Source organism: Gekko japonicus, unplaced genomic scaffold (genome assembly GCF_001447785.1).
Source record: "Gekko japonicus isolate JY-2015 unplaced genomic scaffold, Gekko_japonicus_V1.1 scaffold495, whole genome shotgun sequence".
NCBI lineage: Eukaryota > Metazoa > Chordata > Lepidosauria > Squamata > Gekkonidae > Gekko > Gekko japonicus.
Window position 1 is genome coordinate 990134 of NW_015160850.1, and position 19579 is coordinate 1009712.

General features: G+C 51.1%; 1 protein-coding gene across 1 annotated transcript in view; it reads left to right on the forward strand.

Annotated features, from left to right (window-relative positions):
- Window positions 1-19579, forward strand: part of FRMD6 (FERM domain containing 6) — a 121080-nt gene that overhangs the window by 77414 nt on the left and 24087 nt on the right. The window contains exons 3-6 of the mRNA XM_015420880.1: window positions 4911-5001; window positions 6970-7049; window positions 11638-11714; window positions 13467-13653. Of these exons, the coding sequence (XP_015276366.1) occupies window positions 4911-5001; window positions 6970-7049; window positions 11638-11714; window positions 13467-13653 (435 nt within the window). The remainder of the gene's footprint in view (window positions 1-4910; window positions 5002-6969; window positions 7050-11637; window positions 11715-13466; window positions 13654-19579) is intronic.

The following is a 19579-nucleotide window of genomic DNA, read 5'->3' on the forward strand; positions in this document are numbered from 1 at the left end:
TCTCTCTTTCGGTCGAAAGATCGGAGATTGAGACTCTCGCCATGCCCTGCCCCTTTGGACCTTGCTGCGTGAGCGACCCCGTTCTACGGGGTTTAGCGGAACCACCGGGCGTCACCGAGTGATGAAGCGAATATCCGAAAAAAATGGAAAAGAAAAGACTGGCGTAACTGTGAGTTGTCAAAATACAGAGAAAATGAACTAAGAACGTTTCCCCCCCCCTCAGCGGAAAATGAGGTTAATCCTCTATAAGCGAGAAAGAAAAAAAAAGAAAAGAGGGGGGGAATGGACTGAGCGAATAGTGATGTTTTCCTTTGATGTACTTGAAAATAAGCAAGAAAAGGTTTTGTTTCTCTGGAGCGCATTTTAAAAACTTTACTAAAAATAAAAAAACAAGATGTCGGAGCTGGGTAAAGACAAGCGGGGGAGAAGGGAGGGACTTCCGTCTGGGCGTTTGTGTCAACGTGAGTGCCGGCTGTTTAATATTTGGACTGTGTATGGCTATGAATCCAACGGGGATTGTGAAGGAAAAGAAAAGCTTGAATTGTGACAGCGAAAAGTGCCTCATGAGCGCTTATAAAAGTCAACAATTGAAGAGGAGAATCCAGCGAAGGGATTGGGAGCGGATAAAAGCGAAATTGAAATTAATACCATTCTCAAAGCTGGAGATCTCCGGGCATGGCATGAAAGGAAGACAGCTTACAGCACAGGAACTGAAAGAGTTAACAGCGACCCGAAGGAGGAGGGGAAGAAGCCGGAGGCAAGAGAAAAACAGAGGAAGCCCCTCCCGTCACTGAGAGGGGAAAAGTAACCAGCGCGTTAAAGAAGCGGTTCTGAATGTGCCTTGAAGAGACTTTTTAACAGAAATTCAAAGGAACATTACTAACAAATTAACATAGAAAGTAACTGGAATGGAAAAAAGATGTTTGACAACACGCAGAAGAAGCCTTTGATGATTGGACATTACTAACAGTTTAATCTAACAGTTAATACATCACTCAGCTTTCTCTTTCTCCCACTATATACCCTCCTTATCTTTCTTTTTAAGCGAAACTCCTCCCCTTTTTAGGGGAGTCAATAAAATCTTTATACCCAAAAAAAAAAGGCTTTAATCACAGTGGAGTGCTGTAGTTGACTAAGTCCTTCACTGAGCAAGGGGGTTGGAGTAGATGACCTCTAGGATCCGTTCTGTGTCAAGAAACTGGTCTGCTTCAAGAGAGTTTTTTTGCGTGTTCGCTTTCTTGACTATAGAAGTCATCCCCTCCCCCCACCTGCCGGCTTGTTACCAGAATGGCTGCTTAGGCTGGCAGAAGTGATTAACTTGCAGCAGCTGAGAACTGTCATCTAAAGTGGTTGAGAGCTTGCAATTTAGAGATCTATCCTGGCAACAGCTTTCTTTTTGCCAAATGGCGTTTCTTTCTGCACTGGGGACTTCATCCCCGCCAGAAAAAAATTTGCCCCACACGCCACAAAATCCTGGCTACGGGCCTGTGGATTGATACACTCAGATAAGCTGGGAATATTGTTAATAGGACGCAAAAGGCACCCTAAAATTTGGTCTGTAGTCTGCAATGGGATGGGGGCGAGCCTCCCCCTGAAGATGTGATTCGCCCCTTGGGACCACTACTGGGCAGGTCTCCCAAGGTGTGCAGGGAGGAACGTGTTTATCAGCTGGGACTATTCCTACGCTGAGCTGATCTGGCTGCAATAAGATGACCCCTCGCAACGTCTAGAGTAGACTGTCAGACGCTGACCTTCGAAAAGAGTTCTGACACTCAAAGCGGTCCAAACTGTGTTTGTGGAGATCTCACCTAATGCCTTCTGCTGCGATCACATCCCCCCAGGGCTTTCTGTTCTGGACCTGCCGCCGGTTTCCAGGCCCAATTCAGAATGTTGGGACTGACCTCTGAAAGCCCTGAATGGGTTGGGGGTCAGGAGATTTGCCTTCTCCCATAGACCCAGTCCTGGATTTGAGGTCGTCCCCCAAGGCCTTCCGAGAAGGCCTTTGAGCTTGTCGACACTTAACTGCAGGGCACTTTCAGTGGTGGCTCCTCCGGTTTACACAACTTCCTGCCCCGGGGAGTCAGCCACGCCCCCTCACTTCAGGCCTCCCTGAGGCTGCTGCCGTCACTCTTCTTCCAGAAACCTCTTAATGGTTTTGTCCATTGTGTGGTCTTCTCTGTTGCTTGACTTCTGAGTTTGGCCCTGTTAGTTGATAATAGGGTTTCCAGGCCCCCCGCCGAGGGTGGGGGAAACCCTTGCTTTTAGGGAGGTGCTTCCCCCGCCACTGGCCAGCTGGCTAGTGAGGGAAAATCCCACCCCAAACTGGCCCAAAAGGCAACATCACATTGCCGACGTCGCACGGTGACGCTCTAGTTTTGGGGCAGAACTCTATGGTAGAATCGCCGACAAACCGTAGAGTTTTGCCCGAAAACTAGAGCGTCACCCCCTTACGTCGGCAACGTGATGACATCATTTCCGGGTGACATCATCGGGCCACACAAGATCCCAGGACGGATCCTGGATTCCCCCCCCCCCCCCCCGCCCCCCCCGCCGCCGCCGCCGCCGGCTGGCAGGTAGGGCTTTGCTACCTTAGTTAATGAACTTTGCTGCCAATAATTTTTTTTTGGGGGGGGGGGAGTTTCCACTTTTCTTTGCTGTTAAGTCGGTTATTTTATTGTATTGTATCTGACTGCCGCTGTTTTCCCACCTCCAGGGCTTTATTTTGCTCAGCAGGGAGGTGAGATACAAACATTGTTAAAGGTGTATTGATTTTGGCCAGCCCCCGATGGTTGCAGAACACCCAAAGAAACTGGAATGACACAGGGCTGGGCGTCTTTTCCTGTGGTCTCTGCAGAATCTTAAATACCCAAAAATGGTGGCGGGAAGTGTTGTCAAGTCGCAGGGGACTTGTGGCCGTTTGGCGATGCTCCCTCTAAGCTGTGGAGTCTTGTGAGCAAAAATCCTACGTTGTGAGCTACTGGCGTTAAAGGTGTGAGCGAGCGATTGGGCTGCTGCAGAAATTAGGTTGCTCCGGAACCACAGAATACCTAGCATCCCTTGCCCCAGACTGAGAGTTCCTATGTATACCTTGTGGCTAATAGCCACTGATGGACCTCTGCTCCATATGCTTATCTAATTCCCTCTTGAAGCCGTCCATGCTTGTAGCCGCTGCCACCTCCTGTGGCCATGAATTCCACGTGTTAATCACTCTTTGGGTGAAGAAGGACTTCCTTTTATCCGTTCTAACCCAGCTGCTCAGCAATTTCATGGAGTGCCCACAAGAAGTTCTTGTATTGTGAGAAAGGGAGAAAAGGACCTCTGTCCCTACCTGCTCTTTCCCATGCATAATCTTATAAACCTCGATCATGTCACCCCTCAGTTGTCGTTTCTCCAAGCTAAAGAGCCCTAAGCGCCTTAACCTTTCCTCATAGGGAAAGTGTTCCAACCCTTTTCTCATTCGAGTTGCCCTTTTCTGCACTTTTCCCAATGCTATCATATCCTTTTTGAGATATGGTGACCCGATCCCATAGGGTTTTCAAAGCAGGAGAGGAACAGAGGTGGTTTGCCACTGCCTGCGTCTGCGTAGCAACCGTGGACTTCCTTGGTGGTCTCCCATCCAAGCTTTAAAAAGGACCAGCCCTGTTTAACTTCCAAGATCTGATGAGATCGGGCTAGCCTGGGCTATCCAGGTCAGGGCGTAATAACTGTATGCCGTCAAGTCACAGCCGACTCAACGGTGACCCCGTAGGGTTTCCGCGGCAAGAGCCATTCAGAGGTGGTCGGCCGTTGCCTGCCTCTGCGTAGCAACCCTGGACTTCCTTGGTTGTTTCCCGTCTAAGTACTAATCACGGCCAACCCTGCTTCACTTCTGAGATCTGCCGTTGCCTGCCTCTGCGTAGCAACCTTAGACTTCCTTGGTGGTCTCCCATCGAAGCACTAACCAGGGCCGATCCTGCTTAGCTTCCAAGATCTGCTGAGATGAGGCCAGCCCGGGCCGTCAAGGTCGGGGCGTCCAATTTGGCATGGTGGTCAGGAGCGCGGACTCTAACCTGGGAGAACCGGGTTTGATTCCCCACTTCTCCACATGCAGCTGCCGGAGTGACTTTGGGTCACTCACAAGCAGGGGTCATTTCGTAGAAAAAGAGCTAGGGGAACTCATTAGCATGACTCATTAGCATATGCCACACACCCTGACATCAGGGGCCCGGCGGTGGACCTGCAAGGCCGGCGGGAGTGCGAGGAAGCCCCGCCAAGGCCCTCCCTGGCCCCAGGCAGGCAGGGGTGGGGAGAGGCGGGGAGGAAGCAACTTACCCTCCCTCTTCTCCTGCCTCCTCCTGGCTGAATGAGGGCCAGAAGCGGGGCGGCTGAAAGCAGGGGGCGGGGTTTCATCATGTGCCCTGCCCCCCTGCACCTCACCTGGGGGAACTGCGTCCCCCCCCCGAAATGACCTCTGCTCACAAGCAATGTTCCCTCTAAGCTGAGGAGTCTCGTGAGCAAAAATTCTATTTTGTGAGCTACTGGCATGAAAGTTGTGAGTGAGCAATTTGGCTACTGCATAAATTAGTTTGCTCTGGAGCCGTCCTCCCTGAGCGGAGACAAAAACGTGTGAGCCAGAGGCTAAAAATCTGTGAGCTAGCTCACACTAACTCAGCTTAGAGGGAACACTGCTCACACGTTCTCTCGGAGCTGTTCTCTCATGAGCAGTTCTTGAAAGAGCTCTCTCAGCCCCGCCTACCTCACAGGGTGTCTGTTGTGGGGAGGGGAAGGGGAAGGGGATTGTCAGACACTCTGAGACTCCTTCAGGTAGTGAAGGGCCAGGTATAAATCCAATCTCTTCTTCTTCTTCTTCAAAATACTTCTGGGAAAACACTAACTCGTTTCTTTTCTCTTTTTTCCTGGCTGCTCTGCAGGTTAAAATTCTGTGCCACGAACTGCTCGTCCAGGTGTGTGACCTGCTCCGGCTGAAAGACTGTCACCTTTTCGGACTCAGCGTCATCCAGAGTAAGAGGGAGGCCTCCTTTTGTTTTTAAGTGGCGCAGTTCCAATCCAGTTGGCTCCCCTCCCCGTCCCTATTTGCTGTTCCGGCAAGCGTTTCAATAGTCCGGACCACACTGACCGTTCCACATAACTACTAGCCCTTTGTAACAGATGGCCGCCACATCTTAATCTTAAATTTAATAAGTTGTATTTTGATATTTTATCGATTGTATTGGTTTAGACTTGATATTCTATTAATTGTATACTGGTTTTTAACTACTGTAATACGCCCTGAGCCGCTTCGGCGGGAGGGCGGGGTAAAAGTCTAACAAATAAAATAAAATTACAAAATTGCTCCTATACTTACCTCCACCCCTCTGCGGGAACCGTGACGGGGTCCCTCACTTATCCAGTAGTCCTGTCAAAGGATTGTTTATTTGATTTGCTACCTTTTTTGTGTTAAATTTCACACTTCCTCCAAGCAGTTCAGGGCAGTGCACAAAGTTCTCTCCGCCCTCTCCCAATTTATCCTCACAATGACCCTGCAAGGTAGGCAAGGCAGAGAGACAGTGACGGCTGCTAATCAATGTTCCCTCTAATCCCCCCCCCCTTCCAAGCAGAGCACTTAACATCCTGAGCAGAGTGTCGCCGGCCTCCCCTCCAATGACTGCAGATCCTAGAAACCGGATTGGAGCACAATATTATCATAGAATGTTAGAGTTGGAAGGGACCTTGCAGGTCATCTAGTCCAACCCCCTGCACTCTGCAGGCGCGTAGCCGAAAGATAGCCCCACAACATATCCAAAAGATGGTCGTCCAGCCTCCGCTTGAAAACGTCCAGTATCTGTTGAGGCGCATTGCTGTTTTAGTTCATTAGTGGTCTTATTGGTTTTTAAATGGATTATTCTAATACATTTTAATTGTAAGTCTGCGCTAATTGCAGATCTATATGTTGGTACCCACCCTGAGCCTACAGTATGGGGAGGGCGGGATGTAAGTCCAATAAAGTAAAGATAAAATTAAAATAAATATATTAAATTTAATTTCAGGTGGGTGTAGCCATGTAGGATCTGCAATACAAGAGCCAGACTCAAATCCAGCAGCACCTTAGAAACCAAAAAGATTTTCCGGGGTATGAGCTTTTGAGAGTCAGAGCTCACTTCGTCAGATATGGGAACTTTGATTCTTCGGAAACTTATACCTTGGAAATCTCGTTGGTCTTTCAGGTGCTACCAGACCTTACATACTCACATCGAACCACATGAAAAAGCCAGTGTGGTGTACAGATTAGAGTGTCGGAGACCCAGGTGCGGATCCCCACTCTGCCATGGAAACCTGCCGGGTGACCTTGGGCCAGTCACACTCTCTCATCCGAACCTACCTCGTGGGGTCGTCGTGAGGTTGAAATGGAGGAGAGGAGAATAACGTAGGCCAATTTTTTTTTTTTGCCCCATGGAAGAGCAAGAAGATGCAATGTTCCCTCTAAGCTGAGTCAGTGTGAGCTAGCTCACAGTTTTTTAGCCTCCAGCTCACACATTTTTGTCTTGGCTCAGGAAGGATGGCTCCAAAGCAAACATTTATGCAGTAGCCAAGTCACTCGCTCACAACTTTAATGCCAGTAGCTCACAAACTTGAATTTTTGCTCACAAGACTCCACAGCTTAGAGGGAACATTGATAGAGGAGGTATAAATGAATGAGGTGAATCTGCAGTTTCTGCAAGCGGCAAACGTTTAATTTCAGAGAGGACAGAAATGGGCCAAGACGTTGAACATAAATATTTTAGAAAATATATTGAAAATGTAATTGGCCGGGATGGAGGACTGCCGTGGCGATTCTGTTTGCAGCAAGAAGCCGTCGGGTGTGTGTACAGATGCAGAAGGGAAATAACACCCTGAGTGTGTCGCTGGGAACTAGTTTCAAAAGAATGCCCGGCAGCCCCTTTGCCGCAGGCTGCAGCCTAATCGATTCCTCCTTCTTTGCTTGGCCTTCAGACAATGAGCACGTCTACATGGAGTTGTCCCAGAAGCTCTACAAATACTGTCCGAAAGAGTGGAAGAAGGAAGCGAGCAAGGTAAGGGGTGTGGGGGGGCTGGCTCGATCTTCTCCTCTCTGGTTCACACAGGAGGGGCCTGTTAGTAGCTACTAGCCATGATGACTAAAACCTCCACTTTCAGAGGCAGTCAGCCTCTGAATCACAGTGCCAAGAGGCAACATAAGGAAAGGACTCGGCCTCTGTGCCCTGTTGTGGGCCCTCCAGAGGAACTGGTTGGCCACTGTGTGAGACAGGAGGCTGGACTAGATGGACCACTAGTCTGATCCACAGGGCTCTTCTGATGTTCTAATGAAAGTCTAGGCCTCTGTGCCCTGTGGTTGGCCCTCCAGAGGAACTGGTTGGCCACTGTGTGAGACAGGAGGCTGGACTAGATGGACCACTGGTCTGATCCAGCAGGGCTCTTCTGATTTTCTTATGAAGGCCTCGGCCTCCATGCCCTGTTGTTGGCACTCCAGAGGACCTGGTTGGCCACTGTGTGAGACAGGAGGCTGGACTAGATGGACCACTGGTCTGATCCAGCAGGGCTCTTCTGATTTTCTTATGAAGGCCTCGGCCTCCATGCCCTGTTGTTGGCACTCCAGAGGACCTGGTTGGCCACTGTGTGAGACAGGAGGCTGGACTAGATGGACCACTGGTCTGATCCAGCAGGGCTCTTCTGATTTTCTTATGAAGGCCTCGGCCTCCATGCCCTGTTGTTGGCACTCCAGAGGACCTGGTTGGCCACTGTGTGAGACAGGAGGCTGGACTAGATGGACCACTGGTCTGATCCAGCAGGGCTCTTCTGATTTTCTTATGAAGGCCTCGGCCTCCATGCCCTGTTGTTGGCACTCCAGAGGACCTGGTTGGCCACTGTGTGAGACAGGAGGCTGGACTAGATGGACCACTGGTCTGATCCAGCAGGGATGTTCTTATGGCCAGTGCACCAATCACAGGCCCTTCTAAAAAGAAGCTGTTCTCCAGAGCCTTAGAAACCGGCAGGTAGAGCTCCGTGGCTGACCTGAGAATCAGGACTCACAGGATGAAGACCCAGCTGGGTTAGAGGCAGCCGGATCATGTGTGTTTGAGCAATGGGCATGCCAGTGGGGTCTGAACTGTTGAGGTGGCGCAACGTATGGCTGCCCCGTGAGCCTAGAGAAGGCGTCGCCAACACTTAGGCAGGTGGTAAGATGCCCATGGGCACCGTGTTGGCAGACAAACTCTCCTAAAGGAGACCAGTTCCTTGACTCAGAGTTAGAAGGGATCCTAGAGGTCACCTATTCCAACCCCCTTTCTCAGTGCGAGAATGAGTCAACTGCAGCGTCCCACTCTGCCTAAAGGAGCGCACACTTTAAAAAAAAGTTTAAAAATTATTGGAAAAAGCATTAACAAGAGAACTTCTTGTGCGGCTGTGCCAGTTTGGTGTCGTGGTTAAGTGTGTGGACTCTGTTCTGGGAGAACCGTGTTTGATTCCCCACTCCTCTACTTGCACCTGCTGGATGACCTTGGGCAAGCCGTAGTTCTGTCAGAGCTGTTCTTGAAAAAGAACAGTTTCTGTCAGAGCTCTCTCGGCCCCACCCGCCTCACAGGGTGTCTGTTCTGGGAAGGGGAAGGGAAAGGAGTTTGTGAGCCGCTCTGAGACTCCCTTGGGTAGTGAAGGGCAGGGTATAAATCCAATCTCTTCTTCTCCTTCATCCTTTAAGAAAGGAGTCAGAACCCCCCAAAGCTCTGGGCCTGCTAGCAGAGCACAGAAGTGCCATATGCAGTCTGTCCATGTGCCCAGTGCCGTTTTGCACGTGGCAATTTAGTAAAACCTCCCGTGTGTGGGCAACCCTGTTGGAAGCCCATTGGTCCCCCCCACCCCACCCCCAAAAAACTTAGACTTCGCAGGCTTCTGTAGGAACTGGCTTTTGGTGCCTTTCAAAAGCAGGGCTTTCAGAAAATCCCCCCCCCCCCATCAGAATTAAACAGTAAAGAACTTGAGTTTTCCCTGAAAGCTCTCTCAGGTCGGAAAGCAACGATTCTGCCTCGAAGCCAGGGAGCCATAATTGGAAGTTAAATCATCTGCAGAAGGCTCTTTGGCTCTCTCTATTCTGTTTTTTAAAAGCGGCTCCTCCTCCTCCTCGACCCCTCGCTAAGAGGAGGGGACCGGAGGCCCTGAATAGCTCCGTGATTTAAAGCCAGACGTCTCAGAAATGCACGGCTTTGTTGGCCTCGGCGGAGGCTGCCTTGGTGTTGAAACCCGAGCCGTCCCTGAGATAAATGGCAGGCACGAGGGGGGGATGGCTTCGAAAATTACCTTTAAGGACCTTGGGGAGAGCCGGCCTCGGGCCCCCCGGGAGTCGGCTCTGCCTCCTGCCACAGATGGGATATAGCGAAAGGTCAGGCTTCGTTTGCGGCCTGTCAGGAAGAACATTGATCCGGGAGTGAATGAAAGCGAGGGCGACTTCACGAGCCTGCAGGGAGCAGTTTTGATAAGCCTGCTCGCCCTTTCGCCCACATCGTCAAGGCCCACACACCCCAATTCCTCTTTCATAAACGGAGCTCATTTCTTTTTCTCCGGCATCCCACTGCAGCCATTCAGATGCTTAAGGAAAAACTCACACGCATAGATTCTGAATGCTGCCTGGCGTCAGGGTTCTTAGACAGGTCACGCAACACAGGGCTTCATAAGAAGATAACTGTTTATTGGTAGATCCAGTACTAGAGACACGTATACAGCTTGTGTCAGGAATGGCCGCCAGTATGAGGGCCTCTGACTTATACTAGAATCAAACATCCCCCCATGTAAGCATGAGCCAATGGCCATAGCGGGCAAAGCAAGCAGGCAAAGCTAAAAGCCGTTCACTTTCCCAGCCGGGTAAAACTACAGCTGGAGCATCTACAAGGTCAAGCGTAAGATAGCAAACAGTTGGTGAGTGAGGGAGAGCTGAGACAGAAAACGGGAGGGCACCCCTCCACGTTCCAGACCTATGACCGGGCTACCTGACACCTGGCCCTCACAGGTATACTGCCCCTGAACATGGAGGCTCCGTTTAGCTCTGGTGGGGAAATGGGTAAAAAGCTTTCCCCACCCCCCAAAGAGTTTGGATCCATTGAACCCGTTTCGAAGGAAGGGGGATTAGACAGATTCTTGGAGGATAAAGTCTGTCACTGGCTACTAGCCAAGCTGACTAAAATGAACCTTCATATTCAAAGGCATTTAGCCTCTGAATGCCAGTGCCAGGAGGCAACCTCAGGGGAAGGCCTCGGCCTCCATGCCCTGTGGTTGGCCTTGCAGAGGAACTGGTGGACCATTGTGTGTGACAGGATGCTGGACTGACCCAGCAGGGCTCTTCTGATGTTCTGTGTCCTGTTGTTGGCCCTCCAGAGGAACTGGTTGGCTGCTGTGGGAGACGGGATGCTGGGCTAGATGGACCTTCACTGGTCTGATCCAGCAGGGCTCTTCTGATGTTCTAATTATGGCCTCGGCCTCTGTGCCCTGTTGTTGGCCCTCCAGAGGAGCTGGTTGGTCACTGTGTGAGAGAGGATGCTGGACTAGATGGACCCTCACTGGTCTGATCCAGCAGGGCTCTTTTGATGTTCTAGTGAAGGCCTCGGCCTCTCTGCCCTGTTGTCGGCCCTCCAGAGGAACTGGTTGGCCACTGTGGGAGCCAGGATGCTGAGCTAGATGGACCACTGGTCGGATTCAGCAGGGCTCTTCTGATGTTCTTATGAAGGCCTCGGCCTCCATGGCCTCTTGTTGGCCCTCCAGAAGAAACTGGTTTACCCCTGTGTGAGACAGGATGCTGGACTAGATGGACCTTCACTGGTCTGATCCAACAGGGCTCTTCTGAGGTTCTAATGAAGGCCTCGGCCTCTGTGCCCTGTTGTTGGCCCTCCAGAGGACCTGGTTGGCCACTGTGTGAGCCAGGATGCTGAGCTAGATGGACCCTCACTGGTCTGATCCAGCAGGGCTCTTCTGATGTTCATATGAAGGCCTCGATCTCCACACCCTTTGATTGGCCTTGCAGAGGTACTGGTTGGCCACTCTTGGAGACAAGATGCTGGACTTGATGGACCACTGTTCTGCTCCAGCAGGGCTCTCCTGATGCTCTTATGAAGGCCTCGGCCTCTGTGCCCTGCTGTTGGCCCTCCAGAGGACCCGGTTGGCCTCTTTGTGAGAGGAGGTTGGACTGGATGGGCCACTGGCCTGATCCAGCAGGCCTCTCCTGACGATCTTGCTTAAGAGTGTGAGAGGAAGGGCCCCCAATTATTTGGCTTCTTCCAGTGTTTAGCAAGCTTGACGAAGGGAAGCTCCACAGGGGCCCTCCCTCTACCCCAAAGGATACCCTTCCCAGCCATCCCAGCGAATGTTGTGCTGATCACACTGACCTGGGTCTCTGGCAGCTTTTCTCATGCCCAAAATGGCTTCCTTTTGCCAGCTGGACCGACGATCTCTACCCGGCTGAATTGCTTCCCGCAGCTCTGCTTTCTCCCACTTCTCTTGTTCCAAATTCCAAACGAAGGAAAGCTACGGGTTAAGAGGAGGGGAGAAAGTCTTTCCTAATGCCATCTCCAGAACAGGCTGTTTCTCTTCTTCTTTTATTGAAGCTAAACCTCTTTTTTTTTTTTTGTCTTTGGCTTGCAGGGTATCGACCAGTTTGGCCCCCCGATGATCATCCACTTCCGCGTGCAATATTATGTGGAAAACGGCAGGCTGATCAGGTAAGCGGGGGGGGGGGGGGGGGAGTACTTGGCTTGCTCGGCACGCAGAAGGTCCCAGGTTCAATCCCTGCCATCTCCGGCGAAAAGATCTGGCAGGAGGTGATGGGAAAGACCTTTCTCTGCCTGAGACCCTGGAGAGCTGCTGCCAGTCTGGGTAGACAATACTGACTCTGATGGACCCAGGGTCTGATTCAGTATAAGGCAGTGTCGTGTTCCTGTGTTCACGCGTCTAATCCCTTTGAAAGCTGTCTATCTCTGCGGCCATCACGACATCCTCCGGCAGCGAATTCCACATTTTAATCACTCTCTGTGTAAAGTGGTGTTTCCTGTTGTCCGCCCTGAACCTCCTGCCCGTCGGCTTCATCGGACGCCCTGGAGTTCTAGTCTTTGCGGAGAGGGAGGGAAAGTTCTCTTTGTCAACTCTCTCCACCCCATGTATTATGCTACCCAACCCCTTAGGCATAAATGTGTCGTGTTCAGTGTTCCCTCTAAGCTGAGTTAGTGTGAGCCAGCTCACAGTTTTTTAGCCTCCGGCTCACACATTTTTCTCTTCGCTCAGGAAGGAGGGCTCCAGAGCAAACTAATTGATGCAGTAGCCAAATCACCTGCTCACAGCTTTAATGCCAGTAGCTCACAAAGTAGAATTTTTGCTCACAGGGCTCCATAGCTTAGAGGGAGCATTGGTCGTGTTCTCAGTGTGTCGAGGTGTTTCTCACACTACTCTTTGATACAACAGCCCTGCAGGGTAGACTAGAGCTGTCATCCCCGTGTTACAAACGTGCACAGGGTGGGCAGCTCAGAATCCATGGCTTTGCCTCGGACCACCTAGTGAGTTTGCAGGAGACATGAGTTTTGAAGCAGGGCTCTCCCAAACGTCAACTCATTCTCACCGAAGACGGCTGCTCAGCGTGAGATCCAGGTAGGCGGATATTCTCACCCCCTGTCGGGAAGCCAGCAGGTCAGAGCGACGCCCACTGCAGGCAAGCATCTTCCCTGGGGTGTCTGATTTCCAAACTGCTTTGCTCATTTGGAGTAGTGTGTATTTGGTTCTGGTCACCACACCTCAAAAAGGATATTATAGCATTGGGAAAAGTGCAGAAAAGGGTGACTAGAATGAGAAAAGGGTTGGAACACTTTCCCTATGAGGAAAGGTTAAAGCACTTGGGGCTCTTTAGCTTGGAGAAACGACGGCTGAGGGGTGACATGATCGAGGTTTACGAGATTATGCCTGGGATAGAGCAGGTCGAGAAAGAGGTACTTTTCTCCCTTTCTCACAATACAAGAACTCGTGGGCACTCAATGAAATTGCTGAGCGGTCAGGTTAGAACCGAGAAAAGGAAGTCCTTCTTCACCCAAAGAGGGATGAACACGTGGAATTCACTGCCACGGGAAGTGGTGGCGGCTACAAGCATGGACGGCTTCAAGAGGGAATTGGATAAGCATATGGAGCAGAGGTCCACCAGTGGCTCTTAGCCACAAGGTATAGATAGGAACTCTCCGTCTGGGTCAAGGGATGCTCTGTCTTCTTGGTGCTTCGGGGGGGGGCAAGAGTGGGAGGGGGCTTCTAATGTCCTGGCCCCACTGCTGGACCTCCTGATGGCACCTGGTAGTTTTGGCCACTGTGTGACACAGAGTGTCGGACTAGATGGGCCACTGGCCTGATCCAACATTGGCTTCTCTGATGCTCTTATGCTCTTTGTCCTGACCGTGTCATTTCCCCCCTCCCTGTCTCTCCCCTTCTCCTCCCTCCAGCGACAGAACCGCCCGCTACTATTATTACTGGCACTTGAGGAAGCAGGTCCTCCGTTCCCAGTGCGTGCTGCGCGAGGAGGCCTACTTCCTGTTGGCGGCCTTCGCGCTGCAGGCGGACCTCGGCAGCTTCAGAAGGAACAAGCACTTCGGGAAATACTTTGAGCCGGAGTCGTACTTCCCTGCCTGGGTAGGAGCGCCTAACTGCCTCGTTTGGGGTCCTTTTCTGCGCCTCGGTCCACGCGGCCGACCCGCGTCTCTGCAGCCGCAAAGCTGTTGCCGTTCTACCCAGCAGGCACGGCGTCTGCTCCGGGGTGGGCGCCTCTTTCTGTCCCCTGCAGCACACGAGGGCGACGCTTGCCAGCTTGGCCAGAAACGAGTCACTCTTCTTCCGAGCGTTGGCTCAGGGCAGGGGGCCGTGCGGGTTCGTCAGTTGGCCTGTTTATCTTGCGTCTGCGTGGGCCTCGGCGACGCAGGGAGCCCTTCCAAAGAGTTGTGGGAAGGCACAGATGTGTCACAGATGAGAAAGACGCTGGTAGCTGGTCCAACTGGCTGCTGAAGTCAGACCCCGCAGTGGACAGGCAGGAGGGCCAAGGAGATCGGGCCATAGCTTCGCTGTCTAAACTGGCTTTTAAGTCTCTCTGGCGCTCTCTAGTGTCGGGAGGCCGTTCTGCAGGGCTTTGGCTTGTTCTTCCCTGCCGTGGGATCCTTTCCGGCACGTTGCAGTGTCTTGTGGGGAATTCTTCGAGGGAGGTGGGTGGGGCAGCTCCCTTTCCGAGAGGTTCGTCTGCAGTGGCTGGGGGCCAGACTAGGTGTGATGGCCTCCGTGGATCTGTCCTAGGGTGGCCAGACCCCCTGGTCCAGGTGGAAGTCTCCCGCTTTCGGGTGCTCCCCACCCCCCCAGGCCTCAGATTACCCCATCTTATGTTTGATGTACTGGTTAGGAGCACGGACTCTAATCTGGGAGAACCGGGTTTGATTCCCAACTCCTCCACATGTAGCCGCTGGTGTGACTTTGGGTCAGTCACAAGTTCTCTCAGAGCTGTTCTCTCAAGGACAGTTCTGGATAGAGCTCTCTCAGCCCCACCTACCTCACAGGGTGCCTGTGGTGGGGAGGGGAAGGGAAAAGGAGATTGTGAGCTGCCCTGAGACTCCCTTCGGGTAGTGAAGGGCAGGGTATGAACCCAATCTCTTCTTCTCCGAGAAGCCAGAAATAACCGTAACGTGCATACGTAACCTGCAAGTGATGTAGGCACATCAGGGACATCAAGTGGCAATATACATTTATAAGAAAATAGTAAAAAAATAATATTAAAAGTAAAGATAGAGATAAAGGTTCTAGTAGAATATTAATGGAATATTAAAGTTCTAAAAAATGAAGAAGGGTAGAAAGGGAAAAGAAAAAAAAGGGGGGGGAAATATAAAATATAAAATATAAAAATGTTAATTAGGAATTTAAGCCCCTATATTAAATGCACTTCGGTGGGAAGGTAACAGCGTTCCGTGCGCCTTGGTGTTTAGTCATGCCGGCCACATGACCACGGAAACGTCTTCGGACAGCGCTGGCTCTTCGGCTTTGAAACGGAGATGAGCACCGCAACCCTAGAGTCGGATTCGACTGGCTTTCGAGCAAGGGAACCTTTACCTTTACCTATTAAATGCAAAGAAATGGCAAGACAGAGGAGATGGGATAATGTACAAATGTGAAAGGTTTACAATACAGATAAGAATTTTGGGTACAGCTCTGATGGAGCATAATCTTTAGTAAGATGTGGAAATATAAGTTCTCAGTTAATAAAAAGTGAATATGATGGAGAAAAAGGAAGATACCACTTATTAAGGATATGATGGATATGTTACTCTGTGTTGCTAGAAAGAATGAGTGTTGTACAAGGAGTTTGTATGTATGTAATCTTGATGATGATCTTGTATTTGTATATGATATAGGCTTATAAAACCAAATAAATAGAGTTACCAAAAAAAAAAAAGTGGCAACGCTCTGGTTTTTGGGCAAAACTCTATGGTTTGTAGCTGATTCCTACCACAAAGGTTTGCCCAAATACCAGAGCATTGCCACCCAACATCCCCTGTGTGCCTACATCACTTCCTGGTGACATGGGGGGGGGATTTATACCCTACCCTTCACTTAGAGTCTTAGAGCACCTTCGATACTCCTTCCTCTCCCCACCACAGACACCCTGTGAGGTAGGTGGGGCTGAGAGAGCTCTGACAGAAGCTGCTCCTCCTGGCTCCCTAGGGCACGGGAACAGAGAAAAACAAACTGAAGGAGTTCTCTGTGAGTTATCATGGCTCAGGCCTGGTAGAATGGGTGTAGCGTGTTCTATACAGCTAAATGTGGTGTCCTCCATGGAGGTGAATCAAGATAAGTAGCCTTGTTAGTCGTCATTTCCTGTGGGAGCGCACAGGAGCGGAGCTCCGGCAGTAAGGAGCCCAGGGGGCGAGCACATGCAACAAGCCCCGCCCCCTGCTCCCAGCAGCCCTCAGTTGAGCCACGAGGAGCAAGAAGCAGCCAGGTAAGTTGCAGAGCCCCCCCCCCCCGGCCCGCCTTCAGGTACAAGCTCTCCCTCCTCTGTGAGGGCAGATCTGCGCATCCCCCCCCCATAGCTAGCAATCCAAAACAGTCCAGTGGCACCTTTAAGAAGAAGAAGAAGAGATTGGATTTATACCCCGCCCTTCACTTGGAGTCTCAGAGCGGCTTAGAAACTCCTTTCCCTTCCCCTCCCCACAACAGACACCCTGTGAGGTGGGTGGGGCTGAGAGAACTCTGACACAAACTGCTCTTTTTCAATGACAGCTGTGCCAGAGCTTGTGACTGACCCAAGGTCACATCAGCAGTGCAAGTGGAGGAGTGGGGAATCAAACCCGGTTCTCCCAGATTAGAGTCCGCACACCTAACCACTACACCAAGTTAAGATCAAGTTTTATTCAGGTACATGCTCTCCCTTCTCTGCGAGGACAGATCTGCACGTCTCCCCTCCCCCCCCCAATAGCTAGCAGTCCAAAACAGTCAGTGGAGCCTTCTGACGCACTTCTGGTAACGTCAGGGGGTGTGGCATATGCAAATAAGCTATGCTAATGAGTTATGCTAATGAGCTCCTGCACCTCTTTTTCTACTAAATGACCCCTGGCAGTAATAAAGAGCAAGAGTCCAGGAGTACCTGAAAAACGAACAAAATTTGTGTCAGGGGAGAGGGGCTTTTGTGAGTCACTGCTCACGTCTTCAGACACCGAGTTCCTGAAGAAGTGAGCTGTGACTCACAAAATCCCCTCCCCTGCCACAAATTCTTCGTCTTTCAGGGGCTCCTGGACTCTGTCTCTTTTCGACTGCTCGCTGGTGCAATTTCGGCAGAGCCGGCCTCCTTCACATCGGATGTGTGCGCGCGTGCAGGGTGTGCAATTGCGTTTGTGCCTGTCGGCGCTTCAGTCACCGATTACTAATGCGTCGTAGCAGCTGTGGGCATCCCCCAGAATAGAACTGTTATAAACAGAGGGTGATGTCAGGGAGAGCGCATAGCTGAAGCATTCATGCCTCCGGCCACGGATCTTGGAAACATTGTCGGGGCGGAGAGGAGAGGGCGGTTAACCCTTGCACTGCCCGAGGCAGGAAGACGGAAGTGGGGTTTTTTTTGATATAAAGTAACCCGCCGGGCCACACCCGTGTTCTCTCAGTCGGACAAAATCACACATCCCCTGAGAGCGCACAGGCGCAGTGCTTTGACATTCTGAACAGATATCCTTCACTGTGTCCTCCTTACAGTCAAAGAGCAGGAGATGTGAACATGAATACATGAAGCGGCCGTAGTGCCATTAAAAGGAAATCAGAACAGAGTCCAACAATGGATTTAGGGCATACCAAAGTTTGGAATATATATATATATTATATGGTATGTGGTAAAGGTTTCCCTTGCTCGAAACACAGTCGAATCCGACTCTAGGGATGCGGTGCTCGTCCCCGTTTCCAAGCCGAAGAGCCAGCGCTGTCCAAAGACGTTTCCGTGATTGTGGCCGACTAGACGCCGAGGCGCGTGGAACACTGTTTCCGTCCCACCGCAGCAGTACCTATTTATCTGCTTGCAATTTCTTGCTTTCGAACTGCTAGGTTGGCAGGAGCTGGGGCCAGAGACGGGAACTCACTCCATCATGTGGCATTCGGGTCTCGAACTGCCGAACGAACGACCTTCCAGCCTGCAGTTCAGCGTCTTAACCACTTGAGCCACCACAGCCCTCATATATATACACACACACACACACACACACACACACACACATGTTAAAATTAAAGAAACATTATGACCTATAGATGTAGAAACATACGATCGTGACCAATTTTCCCTCTAAGCTGTGGAGTCTTGTGAGCAAAAATTCTACCTTGTGAGCTACGGGCCTTAAAGTTGTGAGCGAGCAACTTGCCTACTGTATAAATCAGTTTGCTCTGGAGAAGAAGAAGAAGAGATTGGATTTATACCCCGCCCTTCACTACCCAAAGGAGTCTCAGAGCGGCTGACAAACTCCTTTCCCTTCCCCTCCCCACAACAGACACCCTGTGAGGTGGGTGGGGCTGAGAGAGCTCTGACAGAAACTGCTCTTTTTCAAGGACAGCTCTGCCAGAGCTTGTGACTGACCCAAGGTCACATCAGCAGGTGCAAGTGGAGGAGTGGGGAATCAAACCCGGTTCTCCCAGATTAGAGTCCGCACACTTAACCACTACACCAACTGGCTCTCCTGAGCTGAGACAAAAACTGTGAGCCAGAGGCTAAACAACTGTGAGCTAGCTCAGTCCAACTCAGCTTAGAGGGAACACCGATGCGTGACTTCACTACTATATGGCTCCCAATATTAGAATATTTGCTTTCACGAGAGGAAATGCCTGTTGTGATTGATAGGATGTGACTTTAATAACGTAGACCACAACCGTCACACAATGTTTGATGTAATTCTAAATAAGAAGACAACGCAAACACTCTTGCCAGCATGTTTTTAATAATGTGCTGTGTTTAAAATATTCAATAAAAATATTCCAGAAAACACACACACACGTGAAGCTGCCTTATACTGCCTTGCTCCGTCAAGGACGGTATTGTCCACTCAGACCGGCAGCTGCTCCCCAGGGTCTCGGGCGGAGGTCTCTCCCATCCCCTCCTGCCTGGCCCTTCTTAACAGGAGATGCCGGGGATCGAACCTGGGACCTTCTGCATGCCAAGCAGAGGCTCGACCACTGAGCCCCACGGCACATCCCCAAAGTCATATTCAAAAAGCACATGAAACTGCCTTCTACTGAATCGGCCCCTTGGTCCATCCAGGTCAGTATTGCCTACTCAGACTGGCAGCCGCTCTCCAGGGTCTCAGGCAGAGAAAGGTCTTTCACACCACCTCCCTGGGTCACATCATTCTTTAAACTGGGGATGCCCGGGATTGAACCTGGGGCCTTCCGCAGGCATGTCAAGCAGAGGCTCTGCCACTGAGTCACCGCCCCTCCCCATGGCTGATGCTCCCCAAAGACCGACAAGCAGGCAACAAACTTTCCCCTCTGTTGCTGCCCCCCTCCCGGCTCCCACCCACAGGAGTAGACGGCCTCTGAACACGGAGGTACCATTGATAAATCATGGCTAATGGCCATGAATGGGCCTTTCCTCCTCTCCAAATCCATCTGATCCCCTTGCGTAACGAAATAGCACCCCCTCACTGCATCCCATGAAACTGCACAAGCCAAGTCCCTCTGGGCAAAGAACTATTCTATTTCTCCTGCTCAGGGGTCATTCCGTAGAAAAAGAGGTGCAGGAGCTCATTAGCATAACTCATTAGCACAACTTATTTGCATATGCCACACCCCCTGACATCACCGGAAGTGTGTCAGAAGGCGACACCCACCGCTCAGGATCCACTGGACTGTTTTGGATTGCTAGCTATGGGGGGGGGAAGGGCGGAACGTGCAGATCTGTCCTTGCAGAGTAGGGAGAGCTTGTACCTGAATAAAACTTGGTCTTCAAGGTGCCACTGGACTGTTTTGGATTGCTAGCTATTGGGGGGGGGATGTGCAAAGCTGTCTTTGCAGAGGAGGGAGAGCTTGTACCTGAGTAAAACTTGGTCTTAAAGGT